General features: G+C 55.9%; 2 protein-coding genes across 4 annotated transcripts in view; one reads left to right on the top strand and one right to left on the bottom strand.

The window, feature by feature from the left end:
- The window catches only part of CHADL (chondroadherin like), a 12,007-nt gene extending 2,098 nt beyond the window's left edge, over positions 1-9,909 (top strand). The window contains exons 3-6 of the mRNA XM_080662490.1: positions 615-2,318; positions 2,834-3,000; positions 4,121-4,307; positions 9,763-9,909. Coding sequence (XP_080518616.1) covers positions 615-2,318; positions 2,834-3,000; positions 4,121-4,307; positions 9,763-9,789 — 2,085 coding nt within the window. The 3' untranslated portion in view covers positions 9,790-9,909. The remainder of the gene's footprint in view (positions 1-614; positions 2,319-2,833; positions 3,001-4,120; positions 4,308-9,762) is intronic.
- Positions 7,241-27,034, bottom strand: L3MBTL2 (L3MBTL histone methyl-lysine binding protein 2). Of its 3 annotated transcripts, XR_013960276.1 has the most exons (18): positions 26,941-27,034; positions 23,788-24,028; positions 22,072-22,205; positions 20,300-20,423; positions 19,441-19,520; positions 17,695-17,812; positions 16,901-17,035; positions 16,555-16,643; positions 13,574-13,805; positions 12,672-12,748; positions 12,402-12,506; positions 11,878-12,025; positions 11,691-11,773; positions 11,182-11,416; positions 10,659-10,724; positions 9,839-9,955; positions 7,762-9,382; positions 7,241-7,556 (listed from the first exon to the last, which is right to left on the bottom strand). XR_013960276.1 is itself a non-coding variant. In XM_080662491.1 (17 exons), exons 1-17 carry the CDS (start codon positions 26,962-26,964, stop codon positions 9,270-9,272), a joined length of 2,121 nt encoding a protein of 706 aa, XP_080518617.1. In that variant the 5' UTR covers positions 26,965-27,034; the 3' UTR covers positions 7,241-9,269. The 3 variants fall into 3 exon arrangements, 1 of the variants encoding a protein (XP_080518617.1); XM_080662491.1 differs by having other exon boundaries at positions 7,241-9,382; XR_013960277.1 differs by lacking the exons at positions 7,241-7,556; positions 7,762-9,382 and adding an exon at positions 10,962-11,017 and having other exon boundaries at positions 9,894-9,955; positions 26,941-27,033.

The raw sequence follows: 27,034 nt of genomic DNA, 5'->3' as shown, positions 1-27,034 counted from the left end.
TTACGATTCATAACAGTAGCAAAATGACAGTTATGAAGTAGCAACGAAAATAATTTTATGGTTGGGGTCACCACAACATGAGGAACTGTATTAAAGGGTCGCGGCATTAGGAAGGTTGAGAACCACTGTATTAGAGGAAGATATGGTGTCTGCTCTAGAGACTCAAGAACTAGTGAGGACGAAAGTAAATGGGCATGCCCAGCCGGTGTGGCTCAGTGGTTGAGCATCGACCTAGGAACCAGGAGGTCACGGCTGGATTCCTGGTCAGGGCACATGCCCAGGTTGCAGGCTCGATTCCCAGTGTGGGCTGTGCAGTAGACAGCCAATCGATAATTTTCATCATTGATGTTTCTCTCTCTCTCTCCCCCTTCCTCTCTGAAATCAATAAAAATATATGTATTTTTAAAAAGTAAGTAAACAGGCAGTGATAATTCAATGCAAAAAGTGCCAGAGCTGGGGATGCCCAGGTGGCTGGGGAGGAAGGCTCCCTGGAGGAGGTGTCAGGGAGCAGGAGGAGAATGAGGAGAGGTGCGGGGGAGGAGTGTCCAGTGAGGAAACAGCCAGGGGCACAGGCCACGTAGTCCTTGTGGCGCTCAGTCTCCCCTCCCCCTCAGCTGACCCAGCGGCTGGACCTCCAGGGCAACCTGCTGAAGGTGATCGCCCCAGCCGCCTTCCAGGACCTGCCTTACCTGACCCACCTGGACCTGCGGCACTGCCGGGTGGAGCTGGTGGCCGAGGGTGCCTTCCGCGGCCTGGGCCGCCTGCTCGTCCTCAACCTGGCCTCCAACCGCCTGAGCGCGCTGCCCCAGGAGGCACTGGACGGGCTGGGCTCGCTGCGGCGCCTGGAGCTGGAGGGGAACCTGCTGGAGGAGCTGCGGCCCGGGACGTTCGGGGCGCTGGGCGCACTGGTCACCCTCAACCTGGCGCACAACGCCCTCGTCTATCTGCCCCCCATGGCCTTCCAGGGGCTGCTGCGCACCCGCGGGCTGCAGCTGGCCCACAACGCGCTCAGCGTGCTGGCCCCCGAGGCCCTGGCCGGCCTGCCCGCCCTGCGCCGGCTCAGCCTGCACCACAACGAGCTGCAGGCCCTGCCCGGCGCGGCTTTGGCCCAGGCCCGCGGCCTGGCGCGCCTCGAGCTGGGCCACAACCCTTTCACCTACGCGGGCGAGGAGGACGGGCTGGCCCTGCCCGGCCTGCGGGAGCTGGCGCTGGACCACGGCGCCCTGCAGGCCCTGGACCCCCGGGCCTTCGCCCACTGCCCGCGCCTGCACACCCTGGACCTCCGCGGGAACCAGCTGGACACGCTGCCGCCGCTGCAGGGCCCGGGGCAGCTGCGCCGGCTGAGGCTGCAGGGGAACCCGCTGTGGTGCGGCTGCCAGGCCCGGCCCCTGCTCGAGTGGCTGGCGCGGGCGCGCGTGCGCTCCGATGGCGCGTGCCGGGGGCCCCGGCGTCTGCGAGGCGAGGCCCTGGACGCCCTGCGGCCCTCCGACCTGCGCTGCCCCGGGGACCCGGCAGCGGACGAGGACGAGGACGAGGACGAGGAGCTGGCGGCCGCGCGGCCCCGCGCCCCTCCGGGCCCCGCGGAAGAGGACGGCGCGGCCCAGCCCTGCCCGCGCGCCTGCGTGTGCGCCTCCGCGTCCCGGCACAGCGGCTGCGACGGCCGAGGCCTGCAGGCCGTGCCCCGCGGCTTCCCCGGCGACACCCAGCTCCTGGACCTGCGGCGGAACCACTTCCCGTCCGTGCCCCGCGCGGCCTTCCCGGGCCTGGGCCAGCTGGTGTCGCTGCACCTGCAGCACTGCGGCATCGCGGCGCTGGAGGCGGGCGCCCTGGCCGGCCTGGGCAGCCTGCTCTACCTCTACCTCTCCGACAACCGGCTCTCAGGCCTGGGCGCCGCCGCCCTGGAAGGGGTCCCCCGCCTCGGCTACCTGTACCTGGAGCGCAACCGCTTCCTGCAGGTGCCGGGGACCGCCCTGCGCGCCCTGCCGCGCCTCTTCTCCCTGCACCTGCAGGACAACGCTGTGGAGCGCCTGGCGCCCGGGGACCTGGCGGGCACGCAGGCCTTGCGCTGGCTCTACCTGAGTGGGAACCGCCTCACCCAGGTGTCCCCCGGGGCCCTGGGCCCAGCTCCGGAGCTGGAGAAGCTGCACCTCGACAGGAACCAGCTGCGGGAGGTGCCCACCGGGGCCCTGGAGGGGCTGCCTGGCCTCCGGGAGCTGCAGCTCTCGGGGAACCCGCTCAGGGCCCTGCGGGATGGCGCCTTCCGGCCCGTGGGCCGGTCGCTGCAGCACCTCTTCCTGAACAGCAGTGGCCTGGAGCAGGTGGGCGCAGGGGGTGGGACGGCGGGGGGGGTCGGGGGGCAGCTTGGCCCTGTGTAGGGAACATTAACTCAACAAACACTGCCGGCCCGGCAGTGCCAGGCCCGAGGCTGGGCACGGGGACCCTTAGATAAGCCACTGTCCTGCCCAGGGAACTTGGTGTGGGTGACGGAGCATCAGAACCATGCCACACGGGGCCTGCCAGGGAGGGCACTGCTGGGGCCCCAGGAGGGAGGAACTGGGCCCTCAGGGCCACCTGCTGCTGTGCACTCTGAGGCAGGGTGGAGCCCCCAAGGCTTTGCCATGAGGCGGGGTCGGGGTGGATCCGGCAAAGCAGAAAGCACCTCGAACCGGTGACTTGCAAAGGGCAAGTGCTTTGGCATCAGACGCACCTACGTTTCCACCGAGCGCTGCCTTCCTGCCTGGCCACCCGAGGGCCCCTTGCCCTGTGCTAGAGGAGTACGGGCCGCCCCCCTGGCCTGACAGAGCTCACCCCAGGGCCTGGCACCTCCTTGCAGGTTTCTCCTGGGGCCTTCTCAGGCCTGGGGCCCCGGCTGCAGAGCCTACACCTGCAGAAGAACCAGCTGCAGGCCCTGCCCGCCCTGCCCGGTCTCAGCCAGCTGGAGCTGGTCGACCTCAGTGGCAATCCCTTCCTCTGTGACTGCCAGCTGCTCCCACTTCACAGGTGAGCACCTCCACCTGGACCCCCAGCGGGACCCACCAGCTGCTCTCAGTCAAGTCCCCACTGTCTCTCCGGGGCCCCATGTCTGCCCGGATTCCCCTGCAGCTTTCGGGGAGCGGGGTCCTGCCAGGGCACAAGCTTGGGGTGGCTTCTCTGACCTCGAGTCCCGCAGCCATAGCGTGGGAATGAGATCGGCCCAGCCCAGGGGGGCCGGACCTCATCAATATTCGTGGGCGCTTCACATCATTGCATGAGAAAGCAACAGTCGCCTGGGGTCCTGCAGGCGCTGACATCCAGCTCTGCCTGTGTGGCCGTCCGACTTGGGCCACACAACCCTCTTCGGTGAGGGGCTGATGGCAGTCGTGTCCACCTCACGGCGGCGGCTGTCAGCAGTGGCATGGAATTAGTCACATGCATAGACTGAACAATTACAGCCCGTGTGAGTGTTTGTCGCAGGCGTCCTCAAACTACGGCCCGCGGGCCACATGCGGCCCGCCGAGGACATGGATCCGGCCCGCCGGGTGCCGCTGCCTGTCCTGCTTAGCAGCCGACGCGTCCCGGGCCCGCAGTGCGCATAGGAATTTGTTCATAGTTTTTTTTTTTTAAACTATAGTCCGGCCCTCCAACGGTCTGAGGGACAGGGAACTGGCCCCCCGTTTATTTATTTTTTTAAATATATTTTATTGATATTTTACAGAGAGGAAGGGAGAGGGATAGAGAGCTAGAAACATCGATGAGAGAGAAACATCGATCAGCTGCCTCCTGCACACCCCCCACTGGGGATGTGCCTGCAACCAAGGTACATGCCCTTGACCGGAATCGAACCTGGGACCCTTCAGTCCGCAGGCCAACGCTCTATCCACTGAGCCAAACCAGTTAGGGCTGGCCCCCCGTTTAAAAAGTTTGAGGACCCCTGGAACTTTATCGCTACTACTGCCCTCTTGCGGCAGAGAAGGGATGTGAGGTTGGAAGTGACTTGCTCAGGGTCACGGAATTGGTGAGCGGCCGAACCAGGACTCTCTGGAGTCGGTTCTCAGGACCTCGGCCCCACTGCCCCAAACTCCCGAGGACCCCACCTCAGGAAAGCTCAGCACCGTGGGTTCCCCGAACTCTTTCTCCTCAGGTGGCTGGCTGGGCTGAACCTGCGCGTGGGGGCCACCTGTGCCGCCCCTCCCAGTGCCCGCGGCCAGAGGGTGAAGGCCGCCGCTGCTGTCTTCGAAGCCTGCCCGAGCTGGGCGTCCGGGAAGGCCAAGCGGATGCCCAGTGCCCGGAGAACCCGCGTGAAGGGAAGACGGCGGGGAGCCGACAAGGTTGGCAGGTGGGGCGGGGGGGGGGGGGGCTGAAGGGGCGGGGCAGATTCCGAAGCGCCCAGGGCGGCAGGGCAGACTTCTCCTGGTCTCAGTTTCATGTGGTTCTAGATCTGGGCAAGGACCCATTGCTTCCACTCAGGAATGCCCATGCCCGCCTCCTCACCTCCTCTGCCTCTGGGCCGGGCCCAGGGTGGGTCTGTGAGGACTCGCTGCTTCACGGGTTTTCATCCTGTGGGACAGTGGCCTTTCCGCTAGGCCACAGCACACCGGACCGATGTGTTCATGGAATCAGCCCTGCTGTCACTGAGAGGCTGGATCCCTGCTGACTCAGCCACTTCCCAGCCTGGCTGTCCCTGGGGCAGGCAACCAGCAGTGCCGATGTCTCCCCTGCTGCTCGGCCACCAGCTGGACCCCACTCTGCGGTAGTCCGTCTACCCTTGGCATTATGTTCACCATCCCGACAACTACATTCCCACTGAAAGGTCAGCTGTAGCCAGATCTCGCAGCGCATCAGAGAAGAGTGAGCGAGACGTGGGCGCCTCTCCATGTGGGGCCCGTGCTGTGTGGTGAGGGCACTGGGGGCGGGAGGGTCTGTAGGGGAACAGCCAGCCCTCAGAGGGAAAATGAGAACAGAATAAGGAGGCGCTGGGAGGGAGAGGACCTGCCTTGGAAGATTTGGGGTGCCTGGGGGCCGTTAGATGGTGCAGTAGTTCCCTGGGGCTGCAGAACCAAGTATCACAAATGGTGCATTTATCACCTCCCTGTTCCAGAGGTCGGAAGTCTGAAATCAGGGCCTGGCCATGCTCCCGCTGACACTCTAGGGGAGGGTCCTTCCTGCCCCTTCCGCCTCTTGGGGCCCCAGATGTTCCTTGCCTGTGGCAGCACAGCTCCAAGCCCTGGTCTCTCCTTATCTTCACATCATCTCGCGACAGCCCCTGTCCAGGTTCCCCCTTCTTTATTTTATTTTTCAGATTGCCCCTTTTACCACGTAAGAACACAGACCTATTGGATTAGGGTCCACCCTAATGACCTCATTTGACCTTGATTACCTCTGTGAAGTTCCTATTTCTAAATAAGGTCTCATTCTGAGGCATTTCTCTGGAGGACGTAATGCAACCCCTAACAGTGTTCCTTGTGGGGTAGGTGGGAGTGAGAAAGGAATCCCTCATAAGACCCCAAGCTGAAGGTGAGCAGTTCTACCGTAGAAGCAAGGCCTGGAACGAGTGTTGACAGCAGCAGCAGATGTCAGCTGACACCCGTGTGCATGGACTTGCGCCAGGCTTGTGCTCATGAACGGCACGGGGCTCTCTCTGCACCAGCCCAGGAGCTCCTGGAGCACAGCTGACGGCTCCGGCTCCAGGCCAGGGCTTCAGTTCAGAGGGACCCCCGCCCCCGCCCTAGCCAGTTTGGTTCAGTGGGTAGAGCTCCGGCCTGTGGACTGAAGGGTCCCAGGTTAGATTCCGGTCAAGGGCACATGCCCGGGTTACGGGCTCAGTCCCCAGTAGGGGGTGTGCAGGAGGCAGCCCATCAGTGATTCTCTCTTATCATTGATGTTTCTATCTCTCTCTCACTCTCCCTTTCCCTCTGAAATCAATAAATATATATATTAAAAAACACACACAAAAGGACCCCCCCCCCCACACACACACACACAGTACGGTGGTGTGGCAGGAATGGGAACACCTCAGCCATGCCTTCCAGCCACCCTTTCTGACACGCAGATATTCCACCGGAGGCCAGCCTGGAGTTCTGGGGTTTTTGTTTTTGTTTTTGTTGAAAGTGGCAGTTTTCTCCCGGGAACACAAAGGAATTGAAGGATAAGGGTCCTGAGCTGTGGCAGGATGTTCTGGGTCGGGGTGCTGACCTTGCTGGGGGCACGAGGCTGGACCACACACGCCTGCCTCTCCTTGGAGCCTAACCTCTAGTTGGGGTCCAGCACGTGCAAGATGCTTAATCCTGAGTGAGGGAATGAATAGTGAAGTTCCTACTCCTAAATAAGGTCTCATTCTGAGGTATGTGAAAATCAATAAAATACATTAAAAAAAATAGTACCAGCAGAAATATGGCTGATCAACCAGGGTTTAATCCCACTGCTATCATTTTTAAAAATATACATATTTTACTGATTTTTTACAGAGAGAAAGGGAGAGAGATAGAGAGTTAGAAACACCGATGAGAGAGAAACATTGATCAGCTGCTTCCTGCACACTCCCTACTGGGGATGTGCCCGCAACGAAGATACATGCCCTTGACCAGAATCGAACCTGGGACCCTTCAGTTTGCAGGCCGATTTTCTATCCACTGAGCCAAACCGGTTAGGGCCCGCTGCCATCATTTAAGTAGTAAACTTAAGCAACCAAGTTATTAGACCTTAATGAGCCTTTCTTGTCCTGTCGGTAAAATGAAGTCAGGTACCTCGCAGGCCTGCTGTGGAGATGAAGCTGTAAATGTGTATAAACCAGGGTTGGCATGTGAGATTGTCTAAACGGCCTTCCCCTCGGTTTTCCCGGTCCCTCGGGCAGAGCAAAGGGTGTGGCCCCGGTGACAGGGAAGGTGTGAGGTGCATTTGGACTTGGTCTATTCCGCCCCGGAAGCCACTGCATGTCCTGCAGCGGGAGCAGGGTCAGAAGGGCCCTTCAGGATGCTGCCCAGCCAGCAGCCCCACGGTGAGGCCATCCGGGGGCTGACACAGTCATTCTGTGCCTTGAGTAAGAACGCCCCAGACGTCAACACTTGCACCTGCGACATCAAATTGACCTTCAGGCCCCAGGCATACACTTTCACATCACACACACTCACTGTACCAGGCCCATGCAGAGGGCACGAGGGGCAAGCCACAGGCTAGGCCTTGGGGGAACTCAGGGTCTGGGGGAGGGGAATGGCAGAAATAAGGGCAATATGTGTGGTTGCTATGGAGACAGGTGCTCAGGAGACAGGTGCCATTTATTCTTTATTGTTTCTTCACATGTGAACTCACCTCGTAACTGTTACTATGAGGCGATATATCAGAATACACGCTGCTGTAGGGAACAAAAATCTGACAAACTGGACTTCAGCAAGTACGGGATTTAATTATCTCACTGCCTGGGGAGGCCATCCAGGGCCTGAGTGGCAGCTAAACTTGTCCTTCAGCTCTGCCGTCAGAATCTCGCAGCCATGGCACCTGTAGGCGTCACTTCTTCATTCAAGAAGAAACTAAAGGCCAAAATGCTATACGATTCCAGTTTCCCCAGAAGCCAGAGGGAACACCTAGGCCAGTGGTCGGCAAACTCATTAGTCAACAGAGCCAAATATCAACAGTACGACGATTGAAATTTCTTTTGAGAGCCGAAAACCAACCTCTGCGCATGGGCCACGAAGTTTCAATCGCACTGTACGTGTGTGCCCATACGTGGAATTTTGTGGAAGAGCCACACTCAAGGGGCCAAAGAGCCGCAGTTTGCCGACCACTGACCTAGGCCATTTTCGTCCCTGGGGGTTGATGCCACTGCCTGTCACACCCAGGTCTGTCCCTGTTTCTGGCCTTCACTGATTCCAAATCCAGTCGCTTTTTGGAGAAATCAGGCTGCTTTCTGGGGCTCGTTTCTGCACCATGTGGGGCTGCCTGGTGCCTTCAGCAAAGGAGACCAGAACAAGTTCTCTCCAAACGGACTGGAAATGGCTCCCCTTGGGCTGATCACCCCATCTCTGGTTTGACACCAAATAGCCCAGGCCCTGAGCAAGCAGACAGCACCCCGTGGCAAGCACAGGCACAGCAGCCTGACTGATCAGCGTGCAGGTGGCAGCTGGACTCCAGGCCAGCACAGCTGCGCCTAGAGGCGGACCCTGACAGTGCGGTTCTCTACCCACAGCAGAGGAAAGAACAGGGCTGAGGCCTGCAGCTTCCGCCTTAGGTTGCAGAAAGGGGAGCCAATGAAGACAGGATTGATCAGAAAGGAGACAGTTTCAAAGGAGACTAATTTGGGCAACACGAGGTGAACTAGAGTGTAATTTCTGAGAGGAGCAGGGAACCTGTGTTAAGGAGTTAAGGGCTCGGACAGTAGCGGAGAGGGAACCAGGGAGTGTGTCCTGTTGACACTCCCGTCGCAGCTCTGTGACTGGCGAGGCTGTCCCCGACCCTGTCCCAGCTGGCCTCTGGAGCAGGTTCAGATCGATGCTGGAGGTCATCTCCCTCTTAGCTGGGGCCTCCACCACACCTGCTGCCCCTGCCGCCCCCAATCCCATCCACCATCAACCCTCCCCAAGGGGCACGGGCTGGTGTGGTCTTCCCCTCGCTAGGTCCCTGCAAGCCCCCTACCCTGGGAGCAGACCCACCGCTGTCCTTTGAGAAATGGGAATTGGTGCTCATGCCAACAGAGAAAACAGGGCAAGGACACCTCACAAGCCACTGAAACCCACATCCTGGTCGCTGCTTCTCAGCTGCCTGACAGACATGGCTGTCCCTACGGTGCTGGGAGGAGAGAGCACCAGCCCAGGAGGCAAATAGGCCTCTTGGTAAAATGTTCGAACCCATCACACCACTCACCACCAATCAGGTGACTGCCTCCCCCTCAAGAGCGGCTGCAGGCCTTTATTATGTGACTAGCTTGACCGCACACAAGCGCACGCATGCACACTTCACTGTCTTGTCTTGCAGCGTAACTGGACGACAGCCCCCCAACCCGGCGGCTAAGGGGTGTGGAGGGTGGCTACTGGAAGGGAGAGCTTCGGGAACTGTAGCTGGAGAGGGAGCCACTCTGACCATGTGGGGACCCCAGGCAGCCCCAGTCACTAGGCCTTGCCAGAGGGCAGAGGTCACAAGGCAGGTCAAAGGAGACCCGGCTCATCCTTCAGTGCCGGGCCCTCAGCACCAGGCGGAAATTATGCAAAAAGGCTCAGTCTCCAAACTGAAGTGGGTGGAAGGGGCGGCAATAGAGGAGCCTGCGCTGGCCTCCTAGGTGGCCAGGCTGGCAGCGGGGCGGCTCAGTCGTCCGCCTCCTGTTTGATGTTCTCGATGGAAACAGGCAGCTCTGGACTCGGGGCCTTGTCAGGTGTGGCCGCTTCCACGTGCTCTTCCTTCACGCGCACAGCGATGACTGCGGGGGGGGGGGGGGGGGCGGGGGAGAGGGGAAGAGACAGAGAGAGGCTGTGCATGTAACGCTGGGAAGGGTTGGGCTCAGGATCTCACTTCTGGGGAAGGGCTCTCCCTCCCTCCCGATGGGGGCCTCAGGACGAGGCGGGGAGAAGGCCCAGGCCCCGTCGCATACTCGCCAGGCTGGCTGTGCTAGAGACGCTGCCCCTGCCCCTCCACCACCCACCCTGCAAGCACATGAGGTGGAGAGGCCAGGCTGAGCTGCTTGGCTCTGCTCAGATCTGGGGGTGGGTGTTTCGGAAGCTCTTCTGCCCAGTGGTCTGAGAAGGGCTGCTCGGTGCCCAGAAAATTCCCTTCAAAAGTGACTGTACCCTTCTGTGCCAGGTGGGGAAGGAGAGGCACCGCCCCTGAGCCCGGCCACAGGCCACCTGCCCACCCGCAGCCCAGCCTGGGCTCTCACTCTCATCGGGAACGGCCCCCGCCAAGATCTTCTCTGTGGCCCGTGGGTCTTCATCCAGCGGGGGCTTCTTGGAACCCTGTCTCAGGGGCCGCGTCTTGGTCGGTGGAATTCTTTTCCCTTTGAATAAAAATGGAATTCAACCAGCATTAGGGTTACATCCATGTGAGACCTGAAGGCTGATCTCCTCCAGCGGCTGGGCGGCAGAGCGGAGGGGATGGAACAATTTAGGGGAATTGGCCTGAACTTCTGACATCACCCCTCAGGCCTGTGCCCCGAGGCTCAGAGCCCTTCACACCCTCCACAACCTTAATCCTGCTCAGCGGCCTCCCATTGCGGGCATCTCTTCTCTGGGTGGTGCCAGCCATGGAGGCTACCTCGCCACCACCCTCCTCTACTCCCCGTCCCCTCCAACCGGTTGCCCCGAGCTAAGCCCGTGCTGGACTCAAGACCTGCTCAGAGTGGCACCCGCCTGGGGAAGTGACCTTGAGGGGAGCAGCTTCGCTTCCTCCAGCACCCTTGACTTCCACACCCAGCAGAGGGGCCGGTTCCTGTCACGGGCAGCATGGGACCCTCCCCTTCTCTCTCAGATACAACCTCCTGTCTTTTGCTGGCATCCTGACCACTGCCAGGGACTGAAGGCTCCCTACTCTGCTCTGGTCACTGAAGACAGGATGACGGCCGTGGGGCCAAAGGGGAAGGGGAGGAGATGGAGGGACTGTCGTCACTACCTAAGTGACAACGCCCAAGCTCTGCTCCCAGGGCCACAGGCCCCGCTGAGCCGGGTCCCACACGGGCCCAGGCAGCTTTAGAGCGCACTTACTTTTCTTTCCAAACTGCTTCTTTCTCTTCTTCGTGGCCTCTTTGGCCTTCAGAGGCGTGGTTGGCTCTGTTGTTGAAAGAAAAGGACAAGAGGTGAGGAGAGAGTTCTGAGAGGACCCAGGGTAGAGGCACATCCCGAGACCCCTGCCCACCCCTCATAGCCTCCCTGACACTCGGGACACCCCAAGAAGGAAAGCCAAAGTTGGGCAATGAGAAAGGGAAAGGGGTGGGGGAGGGACTGGAGAGCAGCTGTCCCTTCCCACCCTCGTCACCAGGGCTGCTCCGAGGGACCTGGGTAGTTTACCTGGGTGCATAAGGGCACGAGCATATGACAGAGTGGGCAAGATCAAGGAAGGAGCTCTGCAGGCCAGAGGGAAAGGGAGACAGAGAAGTCAGGAGCAAGGGTGGTCCAGGAGACTTCTCGATCTCATGCCACAGAACGAGGTGGGCATGGGGAAGGGGGCGTGGTTGGAAGGAAGGAAAAAGGAAAGTCAGGAGCCCCTTAGGGCTGCAAGAACCCAGACCTGTGGCCACGGGTGGCTGGAGCTGGTAGCCGGTGAGCTCGCACCAGCCGACGGGGTAGATGTCCGGGGACTCACAGTCCACCCACTGGTCATACTCGTTGTCCCAACCATCAAAGTGGATGCTGAGGAGCCGATGCACCACCCGCTTCACCGTGGCCACGCAGATGAGCCGGGGCTCCATCAGGTCCACGGCCTCCAGCTTCATGCCCACCTTGAAGCCGTGGTTGGGGCAGTCCTGGGAGGAGGAAAAAGGCAGTGACCTAGCCAGCCAGCTCCCTGCCCCCGTGGTGAGTGCCTCAGGGGAAGGTCCCTCTGACCCATGGCCCCCTGAACTTTGTGCCCAAGCACCAGTCCCTGTGGGAAAGGGACCGCTGGACTATGGGGGCGCAGTGCCTGGGTCGGAGCTGGCCCTCTCCCCGGAAGTGGCTGGTCTCAGCAGCAGATACGCGCTGACAGTGGGCAGGGCCAATCCCGAGGCCGCCCGGTGCCCCAGTCCTCAGTCTCCTCACCATGTTGAAGAGTCTGGACGGAGCTGCTTTCGACTTGGTCTTCTCCAAGTAGGTGTCCCAGCTGAAAGTGCGCGTGTCGTAGCCTGGAGGAGCAGAGGGAGATGCGGAGGGAGGAGGGGAGTGGGAGGAGTCCAGGAGGGAGTACACAGCCAAAGGGGCGCCTGTAGCCTGGTCAGGCCAGTCTTACCTTTTGGGAGTGTGAGCTCAATGTCATTCTTTTGGCAGAAGGTGGCTGGGAAGATGGCGTGGGAGGAGGCGTGGTAACAGAACCAGTCCGAGCCGTCGGTGGAGGGCCCCCCGTCCACACAGATCATCAGGTAGCCATCCAGGAGAACCTGGGGGTGGTCGAGAGGGGTACACAGAGAACACAGGAGCATGAGCTGCACCCCATCCCAGGGCAAGGTGGCTGTGGTGGGGACACGAGGCCATAGCTCCAACCGGAGCCAGACGTCAGCTCCCCTGAGCTGCTGCTCCAGCTAAGGCACTCTGAAGCCTGTGCTTGTGAGATTATTGACCTTCCTCACTGGACAGCAATCCGTGCCCAAGGGCCCAGGTCTGTCTCTGTGCCACTGTGTTCTCAGTGAGGAGCTCACAGAACTCAGGGGCTCCAGGAGCAGCCAGCTGGGAATGTGGTGGCATGGAGTGCAGGGCTCTGCACCAGCTCCCTCCCTGACCGCCACCTGGAGGTGTGAGGGCCGGCCACAGGCTCACCTTGCAGATGGTTGCCACGCAGATGTTGCCCAGATTCAGGGGGTCAATGGCCTCCAGCTTCATCCCCTCCTCAAACCAACCGCCTTCTGTGTAGACAGCTCGAACCTTAAAGGAATGGGACAGCTGGGGCATCTGGGACAGCCCAAGTGCAGGGCGGAGGGAGCAGGCCTCTCCTGCCATAGGCCTGGGCAGGGAACAGGGGGGGCCAGGGTCCTGAGGCCTGGAATGGACCCAGGGTTAAGGGGAAAGGGCCCAAGAGCGGTGCCTCACCTTCTTGAACAAGTAAGGAACAGCATCACAGTAGATTTTCCGGAAGGTGGGATGATGGGCCATGTCGCTGCGCCTCTCTTTTGGGGAGATGGCAGAGGGGGTGAGGGAGAGAAGGGAGTTGAAGGATGCTAACAGGGTCATCGCTACACTCCCCAGAAATGTGGGTGCTGCCCTGCAGATGCTGTGATCTGTATCTCAGCCCCACCCCGCCTAGACTAGAAGACCAAAAGCATCAGGCACCCCCTATAGCAGTGGTTCTCAACCTTCCTAATGCCGCGACCCTTTAATACAGTTCCTCATGTTGTGGTGACCCCCAACCATAAAATTACTTTCGTTGCTACTTCATAACTGTCATTTTGCTACTGTTATGTATCGTAATGTAAATATGTGTTTTCCGATGGTCTTAGGCTCTACAACAGCGGTTCTCAACTTGTGGGTCGCGACCCACAGGTTGAGAACCGCTAGCAGGGTCGCCTAAGACCATCGGAAAACACAGATATTTATGATGCATAACAGTAGCAAAATTACAGTTATGAAGTAGCAACGAAAATAATTTTATGGTTGGGGGTCACCACAACATGAGCAACTGTATTAAAGGGTTGTGGCATTAGAAAGGTTGAGAACCAATGCTCTATAGGAACTATTTAGCCCTTAAGACCCATTCTCCCCCCATGTGACAAGGAGGAAGATGGGGCCTGTGGTCTCTAGTTCCAAATCAGTTTTACCACCTACAAGCTGAGTGACCTTGGTCAAGTCACTCAACCTCTCTGGGCCTCAGTATTGCCAACTGCAGGGTGGAGATGAGCACCTATACCACAGAGCGTTGTTGTGGGGTACAGAGGTGCTCCTACCCAGCCTTGGGGTGGCAGAGCTGGGGTCATGCTGCCTGGGGCTCTGCTAACCTGACAGCTTGATGCCGTGGCCGACACGCCGTGACCAACCCACTGGATGGATCAGGGGGCTCCACATATGGCACCAGAAGTCGTCGTCACTGTCGCCATCCTCGTACAGGAGCCGTAGGCGACCCCCAATTACCGTGTCCACCACGGCCATGCGGGTCCGAGACACCTGGGACTTGTCCACCACCTCCAGCCGCATGCCCTGCCGAAAGGGGTACTTCATGCTCTCCACCATCTGCAACATCAGAACACAGGCCTGCTGTGGGCATGGGCCCCTGCCGCCACCTTCTTACAAGCAACCAGAGGACAGGGCAAGGGGGGTGGAGCCGCCCGAACACTGAGTCAGGAAGTGAGTCCTCCTGTCCCCGGATTCCACCCTGGCCTCCACGTCCTGAGGCTGAGAAGGCACGCAGCTTCAACGCGCCCACCAAAGTGCCAGTAAGTCACCGAGGGGAATGACCAAACCCTCTCAGACTAAGGAAGCGGGTGCCAGAGGGTCAGGTGACTTGCCCAGAGTCACACAGTCATTCGTGCCAGAGCTGAGCCTTGAACCTGGTCCCAGCATCCAGCCTTGTGCTCCTCAGGGACCTGCGTTCTGACCCCCAGGCATCCCACACTCCCCTCTCCTGCCGGCCTCCTGCTGGTGGCACACACCAGCCTCCTGAGCAGAGCCGCCTTTGCTTCCATCTATCCAATTCTCACCGGGCCGCGCCTCTGAATGGCTTTCGTAGCACCTCAGTAGCAATGCCTGCCCCTCGGACCCAGCAAGGACAGTGACCCAGAGGCCCACCAGCTGCTCTGGAGAGGCTGGGGGCGGGCATGGGAGACGGGGAGAGGAGATGCTGTGTTTGCTGTAACTTTGGTGAGGACTGGGGACAGCGAGCTCCGCAGGGCTCTCAACCCCGGGCACCGCTGGCTCAGGGGAACCAGCCCAGCCTTGGCATGGGGGGACTGAGCTGTGCTATTTCAAATCCCACCGGAAAGGAAAGCATCTCCAGGTCACCTGGAAAAGCTGGCACAGTCCTCCACCACAGACCCTCAGCCTTCAACTCAAGGCTGGAATGCACCACCCCAACACCGACTGCTTGGCTGGTCCATTTAGGCGAGGGAGAGATGCAGGTGCGGCCTGGACTGGGGTCCCTCTGGGCTGCCTCCCCACCAGCCTCCCTGACACATTCCTTTCCTCTGTACCCACCATGGCAGCCCCCAACCCAACAGCCCTCCTGCCAGTGGTTACGGTCACAGCGGAACCTGAGCTCTGTAAGGACAGACACCTGGCGACATTCTCGGCCCGAGCACAGAGTCAGCGCTCAGTTCGTGACTTTTCTCCACAGCAAACAAACACAGGCACACACCAGACACATTCAAAAGATCTTACTAAGCACTGACCGTACTGCAGGCATCAAAGGGCATGTTGGAGTTGAAGCTTCCTCCACAAACCCACCCCTTCCACCTCCCCCCAGTCTTCACAGGCAGCTGCTTTTGTGTCCGCTCCAGCATGCACTGCTCAACTGGGTAGGTGACAGACAGTAACCACATGCTTGCTGACTGGTTCACATGGAACCCTGTTCTGCCACCAGAGCCAAAGTCCTTGTAATTTAGGCAGAAAAGAGGCCACCTTAATACTCATAGTGCCCTGCACCACCACAGTCCTCTGCCTCATCTTAAGACAAGGGCCAGCTGAGAAAGAGTAAACCGTCATCTTAATGGCAAATCTGTCAACTGTGCAAGGCACTATGGGAAATACAGGAGAAAAAGCTTACAGTTTGGTTGGAAAGAGAATACAAAAAGATAACTAACAATAGATAGAGAGATAAGTAGCAAATGAGTAGCACCCACTGAGTTCAAAGACAGGAAAAATCACTTCTACTTTGGGGAAAAAAGTCCGAGAATGCCTCCCTGAGGGGCTGGGAACCACTCCTTGCTGAAGGCTGGTGCCCAGTACCTTGGGGAGATTGCCCCAACTTCCACTCCATCCTTGTTTTCCAATGCTGGCTTCCATGCCACCCATACCCTACTGATCAAGGTCAAATTCAAATGCCATTTTCCCATGAAGCCTTCTTTAATACTTGTTCCAGTTCAATTTTGTGTCATGGCAGCACCTGCCCTGCATTCCCCTGCTCACTGTTGTGACGACACCCAGGCAACAAGGGAACCACACCTGTGAGACCTGGGTCAGGAGACCTGAGGTCCGGCCCCACCACCTAGGAGAGTGAGCCCCGAGCAATCTGGCCTCTAGAGTGGGAGAGACTAAGTCTTCACTCTGTCCCCTTGACTTTTTACCATGTTTATGGCTTTTTAGGTTAAAAAACAAATAATTTTTTTGCCAAAACCGGTTTGGCTCAGTGGATCGAGCGTCAGCCTGCGGACTGAAAGGTCCCAGGTTCGATTCCGGTCAAGGGCATGTAACTTGGTTGCGGGCACATCCCCAGTAGGAGGTGTGCAAGAGGCAGCTGATCGATGTTTCTAACTCTCTATCCCTCTTCCTTCCTCTCTGTAAAAAATCAATAAAATATATTTTTAAAAAAATAAAATAAAAAACAAATAATTTTAAAAATTACAATTCAATGCCACACAGCTGGTTCTGAAGCACCTCCCTGGTTCAGAACCAAGGCTACTTTATAATTATTCACGTGCATGACTTCATGTCCTCTGCCGGCCAGGAGAGTCCTGGAATGCAGGGAGGGTCTGTACTCCCACGGCACTTAAAGCCTACTGAGTGAATGCTCCTGAAAGATGCCGTGAGCAAAGGTGAGGGCCCAGAAGAACAAACGGCAGACAAGGTAGGTGGTCGATGCGGCGGGATCAGAGTCTGGGCGGGGAGGAGGCAAGAACCACCATCCTTCCTTGAGGAACATGGAGCCACTACAGATTGTTAAACAAGGGGTCTCAGGAAGGATACACCAATGAGTAGCAGGAAGCACATAAAACAGGAGGGGCAGGAAGGAGATCACTTAGGAGACCCAAAGGGCTCAGTGCCAGACCTTGATATGAAAATCCACGGGAAGCGTCCTGGAGCCCACCAACCGTTTCATGAGGTAGCCCTTCCAGTCCGTGAATTTGGCGTGTATGGCTGCGAGACAGAAGATTCCTGGTTACACGCTGACACACTTCCACCGACAGAGGGCGCCAGAGCCACCCCAGAGATCAGCAGAGGGGATGGACAACTATTTCTGCCTTTCGGGTCAGCAATCACCTCATCCTATAGAATCAGGCTCTACAAGCTGGAGCTGCCACGAAGCCTCTGGGACAGAGGAGGCAGATGGGTTCTCTTCTGCCTAACCGAAGGGCCCTGCAGAAACCAGCACACAGAACCCCTCCTCCACTCACTCCGTGGGGGCACCAGGATCTTGCTGTTGATGGCACACCAGCCGATGGGGTGGACGTCCACAGTTCCCAGGTTGCACCAGAAGTCATGGCTGGCATCATTTTCAAAGCCCTCATACCGAAGCAGTACCCGGTACCCTGGGAAGAGGACGTGAGCCGCAGTGAGGGAGGGTGCGATGGGAAAGGGATGTGCTTAGGCCTTCCTCCTTCCGCGGCCTAACCCAGACTTTCAGCTGCCACCTCCAAGAACTCCTTGTGGACACTGTGGTCTCTGCTGCCCACAGAGTCATGGCCAAAGCAAACCCATGCCACTTACTTGGAAAGCAGTGTGGCATGACGGGGAGAATGAATTTTCTATAGCCTGATTATCCCTGGAATAAACTTAAAAAAATGGGAGTTTCCAAACTCACCAAGCTCTGCGGTCCCCTGTAAGGCAGGCAAGGTAGGGTTGCAAGGGAGCCAGAAACTCCAGCAGGTGGGGTTTTGTTGCCTACAGCACTGCCCACCCATCTGCAGACGCCACTCTCCAGACCAGCCGTGGGCAAACTACGGCCCACGGGCCGGATCCGGCCCGTTCGGCTGTTCTATCCGGCCCGCGGAGCCGAAAGAGCGGAGGGTTCTCTTGCTCTCCCCTCCGCTCCTTTACTTTGAATTTATATTAGTTCACCAAACACTCCATCCATGCTTTTGTTCCGGCCCTCCGGTCCAGTTTAAGAACCCATTGTGGCCCTCGAGTCAAAAAGTTTGCCCACCCCTGCTCCAGACCCTGCTCCTGCTTTGGCCAGAGGAACACCTACCTGCGGCCTGGATGACAGAGGCGATCCAGTACACCCGGCTGGGGAGCACAGCGTCACTGTTGAGCACCTCCACCTTCATCCCCTTCATCACATCCTCCCACTGGTCATAGAGTGGGACCTGGGTGGGGATGAGTGAACCCAAAGGGATCAGTGAACTAACTGCCTGGGCGGGCAGAGAAGAGCACTGGCCCCCTGGCTTCCTAATTTATGGTGTCTTTTGCCTTTTCGCATCAGTCACTGGGTGGGGGAAACCAGGCACAGGACGAGGGAGGAAGGGATGAGCAAGATGTGTCTGCTGCCCTTGAAGAGCAGAGTCAGGGACTGGAGATGGGGTGGCCAGGGGTGACGGTCAGAGATCCAGTCAGGCAGCCCCGAGTACAGGACCACCTCCTAGCTGTATCATCTTGAGCACATCACACCTGTGCCCGCCTGCATGACACATGACAGTTGCTAGTGCTTACCACGTGCCAAGCCCTGTTCTTGGCACAAACATCACCTCCTTAAATTGTCACTCAAGCCTGGGCAGTAAGGATCGCGACTCCCTGGTCTCTCGGCCATCGCCACACCGGCTCTCACAGAGCTGCCCACTGCACCTCACTCCCAGCGTGCTCTTTCTCCCCCTCTCTAGCTGGTCCTCGCCTCCTGTTAAAGTGCTCCCCTGACAGCAAGGGGCTGCTTTGTGGGGGCCTTCCCAATAACTGATCCTCACGTGGCTGCCCATGGCACCTTGATTCTCCTTAGGGGAAATTCACCTTTTCTGCGTTCTCAGCCTGGCTTAAGCCAATCGGGCACCCTGTCCCATCCCCCTGGCCACAGAGATTGGCTTCATCACAGAACCTAGAAATGCTACCCAGGCACACAGGAGTGGGCTTTTCCCAGGGCACGTGAATCGGATGTTAAATGCAAGCGTGATGTTAACTCCCTGCAGTACAGGTGCCAATGCCAGGAGTGCGAGAGAATTCAGAGCAACTAGGAAAGAGGGCACCTTCATCAGCAGCTCAGAGGAGTCGAGGCTGCGCTGAGGGCCAACTTTTCACTGTTCGGGGCACCCTGCAGAGTTCAGCGGCAGCTCAGAAAGGAGAGGCCAGGGGGTGGGTTTACTCTGGTGAGAGGCCTCCTCCCACATTTCCTGGTGTTTTGGAAATTGGTTTGGAAGACAAAACCAGAGTGCTGCTCTAGGCCTCCCCCCTCCTTGCCTGCAACCACCGCCTACGGATGCTTCACATTCAGTGCCTCCACTCCGCGCCCAGCCCCCAGGGCCTCACCCTGCTGGTGTTTCTCAATGACAGGGGCCAGGGAGCCTCTGCAGAAGGGGCTCCAGGAGGTATCCACATCTACCTCCCAGGGACCAAGGGGCCAGGGTAGTTCAGAAGCACCAAGCTTTCAATGGGGAACATGAACAATGGGGAAGAAAGGAGAAAAGGAGCTCATACTTGGTGCTCAGACATAAGCTAGCACAGAGTTCCATTATGTAAATAACCAATTCCCCTGGGGGCGGGGGGGGGGGGGAGTGCAGTGCTAGAAGCCCTCAGTGAGGGTTAGAGGGAAGACTTGCAAAGTGAACAGAAAGGTAAACGAGTAACAGAGCTGGACTTCAGCCACCCAGGACCCCTCCTCCACCACCACCGTTCTCTTGGGGTGCCAAAGCAATGTCCAGCCTGGAACAGTGTGCGAGGCAGTGAGGTGAGACGGGTGGTGAGCCCCTGGGTTCCACGCTCCCTCTCCCCTTCCCCCCAGGGCACTCACGTGTTTAAAACAGCTGACAGGAGCAGCCTTGTAACTGTGATCCTTCAGGAACTTCCCCCAGTCGAACCCCAAGACCAGCGCTGCAGACACAAAGAGGAGCTGAAGAGAGTGGTGTCTGGGAGCTCAGGCAGCAGCCACTCCAGGAACCTGGCCCCAGAGGAGCCTGGAGAGGCAGGTCCCTTTCCCACCACAGCAGCATCTCAGTCCCAAGTGCATGGCGAGGCCACCTGTCCCCATACCTGCCCCACTAGAGGCCATCGGGACCTTATCCAACGGCAGCCAGACTCTCAGGAGTAAACAATCAGAAGGAAATGTCTGACCTTTCTTTCCCCAAAGAAAAATGAAATTCAAAGACCCTTGAGCTTAAATTCCTCGGACCTCCCCTGACCTGTCATTGGCTACAGCACGCAACCCTCATGCCTATGGAGCTCAATTTCTGTGAGAGACTCAGACCACTCAGAGCAGAGCTGCTTTGTGCCGATAGGTAACTGGCTCAGAAATGGCTCCACACTCAGAAAGTTCCCTTTCTTATTGCACCACCCCTCTCCCAACGAGACCTGGTTTTCCACCGCCCAGGGAAACAGAAAGCACAGAGCTCAAACCAATGCAAAACCATAGAGGCCGATTCCTGGCTTTGGAATGATCAGTGGGGGTCCTGCCATTTAGTGTCTGAAGGGATCTGCTGCAGTCATTTCCGCAATACCGACCAGGTGAGGAAGATGCAACCCACAGTAAGCCTGTGTCAGGGCTCTTTCTAGCAGACCGTCTTTTCTCCTCGCTCCCAGCGCGGGCCACCCCAGTCCTGGCACCCCACACCCATGCCCAGCAGCTTCCTGAGCGCCGTCCTCTGCCCTCTTACCGTCTTGCCCTGTTGGTGTCCCATCTGCCAGCTGCCCCGTCCCTTGCGAGTGGAGAAAGGCTCCGATTTTGGCAGACCAGGCTGCTTTGTGCAGCACTTTGGCTTTCTTGGTGGGCGGTTTTCCCTGCAGGGCGGAGAGGGTGTAGGACGTTGGCTGAGAACCTAGCTCTGGACTGACTGCCTGGGTTTAAATCTTCACCTGGGTCAGTCCTAGTAAGCTCTCCGGGGCTCGTTTCTCCATTTGTAAATCCAGGTGCTACTAACAGCAATAAGGGTTGCAAGGATGGGATAAGGGCTTAACTCCTGTTCACTGGGGAGGGACTGGGGACAGATGGCAGAGCAGGAAGGCAGAGAGGGACACCTGTTCCATCTTTTAAACTTTTGCTTCCTCCCGCAAACTCTCCCTAGTGGCTTGAACTCTCAGCCATTACTTGCTCCTGCGTTTCTACAGATTTATGGCAGAGAATGGGCTTCAGTGGGACCTGTGAACTGAACCAGGAGACATTTTGTATGTTCATGAATGTTCTGCTTCTATCAGGTGCTCAAAGAGTCCTCCCCCAAAGCTGAAGGACGCCGATCCATTCTGTAACTTGTAACTTAAGCACTGCTCAGAGAGGCCCAGAGAATTTACTAGAGATCAGTGTAGTAGAAATGTGGGTTTAGAACCCACACAGACCTGGGGTCAAATCCTGGCTCCATTTTATTTGTGTACCTTTCAGCAAGTTACTAAAATGTATTGGCCCTTTAAAAGGAATTTTAAAAAATTATTTTTTTTAGAGATCACTAGTTACACCGAGAGTGCCAAGCCCTTGGTAAGTGCCTCCAAATTGTAGCTATTAACAATGTTATCAGCTCACTGAGGAAGGATTTTTCCATGCCTTGACTACATACAAAATGAGGGAAACAACAGTAATGGTCTCATGAAGGTGAGAGTGTAGGAAGCACTGAGCAGAACTGGCCCCCTGACTCACTGCACATCAGAGCAGGGGCCACAAGCCTGCCTGACATTAGGGTCACCTGAGGGGCCCTTTGAAGCCCGTGTCCAGGCCACACTTCATCCCCATTAAATCGGGCTCTTTGGGAGGAAGACCCAGGCATCAGTATGTTTAAAACCTTCTAGGTGATCTCAACATGCAGTCAAGGTTGAGAACAAGCGTTGTGGATGGCAGCCAGTCACCACAAACAATACCCGGCCAGCACCTGAGATTAGCGTCCAGCCGCGCTCTGCTGCCCTCATCCCAGAGCCACCCCAGGTGAGTCATTCTTCCTCTGGACTTCAGCACATGTGCCAGTTAACGTATGGGTCAGCACATCAGAAGCTTTCCATTTCTGAAACTTCTCTGAATGTCAGTAATCAACTAGAGATTGGTAAGCCTTTCTGGGTGGCTGCCCATGACATGGAGTCAGAGATGAGGCATCAACTATCTAAACCCACTGTGGCTGAGGAACCTGTGGCTGGTTCCCAGCTTCCTTTCAGAACATTTAGAAAAGTGTGGTGCGAGGACCAAGGGCATCTTTAAAGCTTATTGAACCTCCCCAGAGTGGGGAACGAAGTGATGCAGCTCCAGGAACCTGCGAGTTAGTAAGCTCCATAAATACATTCCTCTCCCTCTCAAGTTTGAGATCATAATAAATACCAGGCAATTTACATCCTCGGATGGATACAAGCAAGGTCCTCCCCAGCCCTCCTGGCCCCTTGCCCAGTTAGCTGGTTGTTCCTGTCTCAGCACCCTGGGCCCCAGGAAGGGTCTTCCCAGGTGACTGCCTCTCACCTGTAATCTAGCCAAGATGCTGGCTTTCTTGGAGTTGGAGGAGTAGCTCCTGGAACAGGAGACGCTGCAGAACCTCTTGGTCTTGGAGAAGAAGGCTTCCCTTGTACCCACGATACCACACATCTCACAGACAGCTGGGAAGAGAACTTAGCACATGACTCACCTGATATGTCACCCCAAATCAAACAGAATGATAGGCCCTTCCAAACCTGGGCACTGCATTAACCAGGTAAATCCTGAGTCTTTTTCACCTAAGATAAGCTACTTGGCATCCCTGGGCTCTGTGTCAATAGTGGGGCTAAGAAAAATCCACGAAGAAACGTGTTGGAAAGTTTGCAGAGGAAAAAAGTAGAAAAAAAGTGCCCAAATCATTTAACTTCTATCTTTCTCTCATCTATAGAGACTGAACTAGATCAGTGTTTCAACCCCAACTTCACATTAGCATCACTTGGGGGCTTTTAAAAATGCCCAAGCAGAGCTAGAGAACCCTGGGCTAGATGGTCTCTATTGGGTCTTTCTATTCCTAAAGTTCTGAGATTCTAAGAGAACAACCAGAAGACAGAAGGGAGAAAGACACACGAAGGCAGAGAAGACAGGACGAATAGGAAGGAAATAAGATTCAACTGGCAGAGTCTTAGATAATTGTTTCAAAGAGTTTGGGCACCAAGGAACAGAGTGTCCTCAGAGACCGCCTAACCTGCCTCTTTTCACAGGCAGTCACAAGTGGAGACCCGGACACGGGTCCAGCAGCTGTCCAAGCATCACCTCACTGAAGCCAGCTGGCTTCCATATTCTCCATGGGGATTCTTCTCTGCCCAACCCACCTTAATCCTCTTACCCAGGGATCACTTTATTCTCTACTTCCCTCACTGTCACTTCCAAACCCTAAGCTATTTCTTGTTGCTTCCTGGATAATAATCAGAACACTTCAGGTATCCTACCTTTTCAACATCCATGATTAAAAATCCACCAGCTGCCCTGGCTGGTTTGGCTCAGTGGATAGAGCATCGGCCTGTGGACTGAAGGGTCCCAGGTTCGATCCCGGTCCAGGGCACATGCCCGGATTGTAGGCTCAATCCTCAGAAGGCAGCTGATCAATGATTCTCTCTCATCATTGATGTTTCTAGCTCTCTCCCCCTCTCCCTACCTCTCTGAAATCAATAAAGAAAATATCAAAAAATAAAAATCCACCAGCTACCCTGGCTCAGTGGATAGAGCATTGGCCAGTGAACTGAAAGGTCCTGGGTTCGATTCCGGTCAAGGGCACATGCCTGGGTTGTGCGATCAATCCCCAGTAGGGGGCATGCAGGAGGCAGCCGATCAATGATTCTCTCTCATCATGGATGTTTCTATCTCTCTCTACCTTCTCTCTTCCTCTTTGAAATTAATAAAAATATATATTTTTAAAAATCCACCAGCTATTCACACAGATGTACAGGTAGTACCATGTTAATGACTAGCATCTAATATGAGCTGAACAAAACCAGTTGCATGAAAGCGGGAGTGGAATCACAATTTGAAATCAGACCGGGGACATGACCCCTGGGGATGTGTGGGATGCTTCTGTCTCTCTCACAGGTCCTTACACATCTGGTCCCTTATACTCAAGATCAAACAGCCCTTTACACCTGACAGCTCTGTGCACATGGCCTATGTCCGCCCTCTTCCGCCATAGCCTCCTGAAACCTCCCATCTGCAGGGACACTCTGAAGGCACCTGGCTCGGAACCACTGCCATCCAAGGAGCGAGGAGTCCCAGGGCTGAGCAAATGCAGGGGGGAGGTGGGCAGCTCCCCTGCTTCCCTCTCTTCATTTTCTGCTTCACTTGACTCCTCTAGATAGGAGCTGCTCTCGCTGCCCGCACTGCTGTTATAACCCCGGAAACTGTCATAGCCACCAAAGAGCTCCAAGTCCTCATCTTCCTCTTCTTCCTCCATTGGTTCTGAAGAAGGAATCTCCTAGTGCAAGAAAGAATGACACAAAGCAGGCAGGAATCATGGTTGGCTTCGTGTACAGGGAGGGCAGCTGCAGATCGCTAGCTGCTCCCTTTCCAGTTTTTGGTCAGTCAACATTTTTGGGCAAAATGGCAGGCAGAATCAAATACCCCTTTGCGAACACCAGAATCATTACTCTTGTTCATTCACTTTGCAGGCATAATTCAACAGAATAGCTTAAAACAGAAAAAAACATGTCTTAGGAATTAACCAAGCTCCTTCTGTGGCTTTGTAAGTGATGATATTTTAACATGATTCAATAGAATATAATAATATGAAAATATCCTAAGTGAGGTGCCTCATGAAGACTTTCTGGGAAAGAAATATACAGTCAGCCCTCCTTATCAGTGGGTTCCACATTCCCGTAAAAAAAAATATCAATACAATGTTACAGTGTTGCTGACATGTACTATATCGTTAGGCCTATGGTTGCATCTGTACTGAATATACGAAGACAATTTTCTTTTCATTATTCCTTAAGTGATACAGAATAATAACTGTTCACATAGCATTTCTATTGTATTAGGTATTATAAGTAATCAGGAGATGATTTAAGATATATGGGAGGATGTGCATAGGTTATTTGCAAATACTATGATATTTTATATAAGGGACTTGAGCATCTGCAGATTTTGGTGTCTGTGGGGGTTTCTGGAACCAATCCCCCACAGATTCTGAGGGAAAACTGAACAGGCATACCTCATTTTATTGCACTTTGCTTTATTGCACTTCACAGATGTTGCAATTTTTACAAATTGAAGGCAAGACCCTCCACCAGCAAAAAGATTACGACTGTCTTTGCTGGGGTGGTCTGGAACTGAACTCAGGAGAAATTTTACTCTTCCCCCTTCAGCATATGTACATCAAAATAACCTCAACTCAAAAACAAGTTAAGTCAGAGAAAAGTTATTTTGGGAGCCAGACTGCCATAAGAAGGACTTGGAAGGCAGAAGACACATTAGCTATAGCACAGGGGAATGTATCACAACTTTGGACTTAGCTCTGATCCCAACCAGCTGGGGCTCTGGGGCAAGTCACTGAACCTCTCTGGGCCTCAATTTTCTCATCTATAAAATAATAAAAACCTGGCTCACAGGATGTGAGAAGTAAATGAGATAGTGCCTATGAATCTACCCGGCATGTAGTAGAAAAGGTGTGAAGAATTTGGGCTCTAGGTCAGGGCTCAAATACCATCTCTAGTTTTTTTGTTGTTGTTAATCCTCACCTGAGGATATTTTCCCCATTGCTTTTCAGAGAGAGTGTGGAAGGGAGGGAGGAAGGAGGAGGAGAAAGAGAGAAACAGCATTGTGAGAGGGACACGTCTATTGGCTGCCACCCCCACACACCTCCACCCGACCAGGGTGGGAGCGAGCAACCCTTGGGCGCGCAGTGTGACGCTCTCATTGCTGAGTACACTGGCCAGGGCCCATCGCTAGTTTTATGAGCTGTATGATCTGCAGTAAGCCAGTCTTTCAGGGTCTCAGTTTCCCCATCTGTAAATGAACACATACCACCTAGTTCATAGGCTTCAGGGGGAAAGTAAGGATTAATACATGTAAAGCACTGGGAACAGTGACCTGCACATAGTAAGTACTCAATAAATACTGGCCATTTTTACTGGTTAAAAGCATGGCATTTCAAATTGGATTTGCCCAGGGTTGAATCCTAGCTCTGCCACTTCTCTGCGTGCTTTGGTGCAAGACAGTTACCCTTGCTGCTGCTTCTTCATTAATGCACCAGAGATAATAGCAAGCCTTCTTTAGAAGACTGTTGTGAAGATGGAGATAAGTAAAGCCTAGATCTGTTTCCAGCAGTTAGTGACAGCTCTCAAAGTGTGAGCTATTATTCTCAAATATTTCCCCCCAATTGATTTCAGAGAGAGGAAGGGAGAGGGAGAGAGAGAGAATCAACAACTGGTTGCCTTCTGCACGCCTCCTACAGAGGGTTGATCCGCAAGCCGGGCATGTGCCCTGACCCGGAATCCAACCGTGACCCCCTGGTTCAGGGGCTATTCCACTTTATATTTCCAGCTACACATGCAAATGTGCTAGAAAGGAAACTGAATTCAAATACAAGGTGACAAGGCCCTGGCCATCGAGGCTAAGTTAGTTGGGCCTCGTCCCAGGAGGTGGCCAGCTGGATTCCCAGTCAGGGCACCAGCCTGGGTTGCGGGCTCGATCCCCAAATGCCCAGTAGGGGGCGTGCAGGAGGCAGCCGATGGATGTTTCTCTCCCCCTCTCCCCTCCCGTCTCCAAAAACAAACAAAAACCCCACAAGGTGACCAAAGCCAATGATGAAAGAGTGAGTGGGTCACGGGTAGCAGAGTGGGAAACGCTAACAGGTGGAGTTTGGGAGCCTGCCGGGCTCGGCGCCAGCCTCCTCCACTTCCCAGCGGTGCGAACTTCCCGGAGTCTCGCTACCGAAGCCGCAGCTACTAGAACCATGAAAGCGAAACAGTAACCCAGGACTGTGGTGCGTGTCCTGGGAGATAGTGCACGTGGACACCCTAGACACGGAATGTTTATTAAGCCTTAATCTCCCTTCACGTCACCCGGGATGTGACAGGCCTCACAATCCCTCAAGAACGGGGCCACGCGACAGGAGGGACGACGAAGATTCGGGAGCTCTCAGACCCCCAACCCAGTTCCCCTTCCCCGAGGCCAGGGAGGCGGTTCCTCCCGGAACTACTCGCCAGACGTCGACCCCAGCAACCTCGGACCAAAAGGCAGCACCAACCCCTTCTGGCCCTGCTCAGCCTGTTTATCCATCCTTCCACCCAGCACCGCAAGGCGTCGCTAAAAGGCCTACAGCAGGGTCCCCCGAGCTAGGCTCTCGGGGTTCCCTTTCCCACACACCAAAAGTCCTCTCTCGCTCACCTCGACGCCGCGCGGCTTCTCCATGAGACCCAACAGTTTCCACAACCGTCACCAGGTGCAGGAAGCCATATTGGCCTCGCCGCTTTTCCCGAGT

Source organism: Plecotus auritus (assembly GCF_963455305.1).
Source record: "Plecotus auritus genome assembly, chromosome: 3".
NCBI classification, from domain to species: Eukaryota; Metazoa; Chordata; class Mammalia; order Chiroptera; family Vespertilionidae; genus Plecotus; species Plecotus auritus.
This window is presented reverse-complemented; position numbering and strand designations above follow the sequence as displayed.